The sequence below is a fragment of the Pinus tabuliformis genome, chromosome 8, assembly GCF_031772625.1.
Source record: "Pinus tabuliformis cultivar Carrire ecotype Pingquan chromosome 8, CPIR1, whole genome shotgun sequence".
NCBI classification, from domain to species: Eukaryota; Viridiplantae; Streptophyta; class Pinopsida; order Pinales; family Pinaceae; genus Pinus; species Pinus tabuliformis.
The window spans coordinates 699,058,203-699,061,530 of NC_142294.1; the positions used below are offsets into that span (position 1 = coordinate 699,058,203).

A 3,328-nucleotide genomic window follows, 5' to 3' on the forward strand; every position below is an offset into this window, starting at 1 on the left:
CGAAGTGGTCATCTCGAGAGCCTATCATCAACACCAACTAGGGATACAACCAGGAAGTCATTGGGATGGCAGCCTACGCCCAAAGGATACTAAAAAGAGAGGAAGAAAAACAGATCTCCAACGAACGATCGAGATTGGAAAAATCCTGGTAGATTCAGGCAGGTATGCTAAGTTGACGAAGTACTACAAGCCCTCCATTAATAGTTGAACCATGAAGCTTGTATCATGGAACTTAAGAGGGCTTAACAGCCCTGGAAAACTCAGGATGTTAAAAAACATGATTAAAATGGAAAAGCCACAGATGTGTTTTCTCCAGGAAACCAAGTGTAATAGTTCTACACTAGGCAGTATTCTCTCAAAAGCATGGCCAGGTTGTCGCTCAGTTGCAGTAGACGCCTCGGGAGCCTCAGGAGGGCTTGCTATAGTATGGAATACCCAAGCGGTAACCCTAACAGATTTTCATGCCTCTCATCACCTCATACAGGCGGCCTTTCATATATTGGGTACCAACATACATGGCAATTTATCAAATGTATATTTCCCGCAAGATACAGGAAGCAAAATTGCGCTCCTTGACACTATAGCAGCTCTGAGCAATAACAGGAGGCACCCATTATGGATTGTTGCAGGAGACTTTAACATGATCACTAAAATCGAGGAGAAGATAGGAGGGAGAATCAGAATGGAACCAGAAGTTGCTCGCTTCAAGGACTTCATCCAAACTGCGTCTCTCATAGATATGCCATTCTGTAATGGTACCTTCACTTGGAGCAATCGCAGAGCTGGCAAACATCAAATTGCCTCCAAATTGGATCGCTTCCTCATCTCAGACAATGCGGTTCATCTAGGAGGAGACATCTCAGCTGCAATCCTTGCACACACAGGATCGGATCACTGGCCGATTGCTCTACAATGGCAAAGACCAGGAGACTTGACAAAAAGACCCTTCCGCTTTGAAGGGTTCTGGCTCTCGCACCCTACATTCAAAGACTTTGTCAAGACCATTTGGGCATCTTTTGTCCCTCCAGAAGGATAAAAAATGTATCAGTTCCAACAGAAGCTAAGATTTCTAAAAAATCACCTAAAAAGATGGAATAGGGAGACCTTTGGAAATATTTTTAAGGCGCAACAAGAGTTAAATCAGGAACTGATGGATCTCCAACAAAAGATTATCACAGAAGGGCATACGGAGGCTACCCTGGAACAGGAAAGGCTCATCCACAGCCAGCTCGAGGACAGAAGAAAGCAGGAGGAAATCTATTGGAGGCAAAAGTCAAGGGTCAGATGGCTGAAGGAGGGGGAGCGCAACACCAAATTCTTCCACAGAACCACGGTGCAGAGAAGGATGCATAATAACATACCTTTCATCCAGAATCAAGAAGGGGCAAAAGTAGAGAAGCATGAGGAAATCGAAGAGGTACTCCTCAATCACTTCCAACATGTCCACCATGAACCAATGGAAGATCGGCAACAGGCTATTAGGAAAATAATCAGCAATGTGCCAAAGCTCATCAAGGAGGAACATAATGAGCTTCTCATGTGCCCTATTCTCCCTCAGGAAGTGGATGAGGCAATGTCCCAGCTCAAAGAAGGAAAGGCCCCTGGCCCAGATGGATTTACCACCACGTTCTTTCACGCTTTCTGGGATATGATAAAGTTGGAGGTCTGGCAGATTGTAGAAGAATCAAGAGCCCTGCGCTGGCTTCTTCCCTCCCTCAACTCCACCTTCATCACTCTCATCCCTAAAGAGGAGGACTCTATCACCCCTGATAAATTCAGGCCAATAGCACTATGTAACGTCATCTACAAAGTCATATCTAAAGTTATTGCAAATAGGCTTAAGCCTCTCTTACCTCTGCTCATCTCACCGGAACAATCGGGGTACGTGGAAGGACGACAGATAATGGATGGCATTCTCCTCACGCATGAGATAATACACTCCCTCAAGCATTCAAAGAAAGCAGGTATGATACTCAAACTGGATCTCTCTAAAGCGTTTGATAAACTCAGCTGGACTTATATTCAACATATGTTAAAAGCTTTTGGATTTTGCTCCATGTGGATCCGATGGATCATGAGCCTAATCACTTCCACTCACTTTTCCATCCTTGTGAACGGTATCCCCTCCCGCCCCTTCAAACCCTCACGAGGTATCAGGCAAGGGGACCCCCTATCCCCCTTCCTCTTTGCACTTATGGCTGAGGGTCTTGGTCGACACATTAAACACGCCCTCCATTCTCAGCAGCTTAAAGGTATTTCTGTTCACAATACCCCTGCCACCTCTCATCAGAAATTTGTTGATGACACCATGCTATTCGGCTACCCCTCTGTCCAGGAAGCCTCTCGTTTAAAAACCCTTCTCAATGATTTCTCTGAAGCCTCTGGCACCCATGTCAACTGCTCCAAATCGCAGATTTTCTTCTTTCACACACCTCCTTCTGTTAAATCTGCTGTCATTCGCATTCTGGGCTTCCCCTCTGCAACCCTCCCCTCTAAATATCTCGGAGCCCCCCTCACTGCCTCAGCCATAAAGCATCCAGCATGGCGCTCTCTCCTAGAGAAGCTTGATTCCCGTCTCAACCTCTGGACATATAGATCTCTAAATTTAGCCAGTCGGGTGGTGCTCATCAAGTCTGTCCTTCAGGCAATGCCTCTTTACCTTTTCTCTATCCTAGCCGCGCCAAAGTGGGTCCTAAAAAGAATAAGGAACCTTCAGCGTGACTTTTTATGGGGCAGCTCGGCAACTAATCGCAAGTGGGCGCTGGTTAAATGGACTACTGTATGCATGCCCAAAGACAAGGGTGGCATCGGGCTGAGGGACCCGGAGTATAACAATTCCATTATGAACGCCAAGATCTGGTGGCAATGGATCACTAATCCAGAAAAGCCCTGGGTAAAAATCTGGACAGCAAAATATGCCAACAATAGACCTCAAGAAGAGCTCATCAGATTTATTCCCACCGAAAAAGGGTCGCTAATCTGGAATGCGGCCAAACAACACTATCAGCTAATTCAACAGCACAACTTCTGGGAGATTAGGAACGGTCGCATGGCAAGATTCTGGACAGATGCCTGGAACTAGATGCCCAAGCTTACTAATGTTCTTCATCCATCTCTGATACCAGATAGGCAGGAGCAGCAGCAGGAAAAAGTCCAACAATTTTGGACACAGGAGACGGAGCATGGATTCAGAAAATGGAGACAGAGTAATCAAATACTCATTAATGCAAATATCCGGGAGGTAGAAGAGTGGGAGAAAGAGTTAAGAAAAATAAGCATAAGGTATAATGAAGACAATGACATCCTCAGATGGGGATACCAACCCAAA

General features: G+C 45.7%; 1 protein-coding gene across 1 annotated transcript; it reads left to right on the forward strand.

Moving 5' to 3' along the window:
* Positions 1-286: 286 nt before the first annotated feature.
* Positions 287-1,036, forward strand: LOC149237535 (uncharacterized). Its single transcript, XM_089369304.1, has one exon. It carries the CDS (start codon positions 287-289, stop codon positions 1,034-1,036), a length of 750 nt encoding a protein of 249 aa, XP_089225430.1.
* The last annotated feature ends 2,292 nt before the right edge of the window (positions 1,037-3,328 follow it).

Bases quoted from the DNA above. Each gene is read 5' to 3' on its own strand.
- LOC149237535 (XM_089369304.1), top strand. From the start codon at position 287: ATGGAAAAGCCACAGATGTGTTTTCTCCAGGAAACCAAGTGTAATAGT.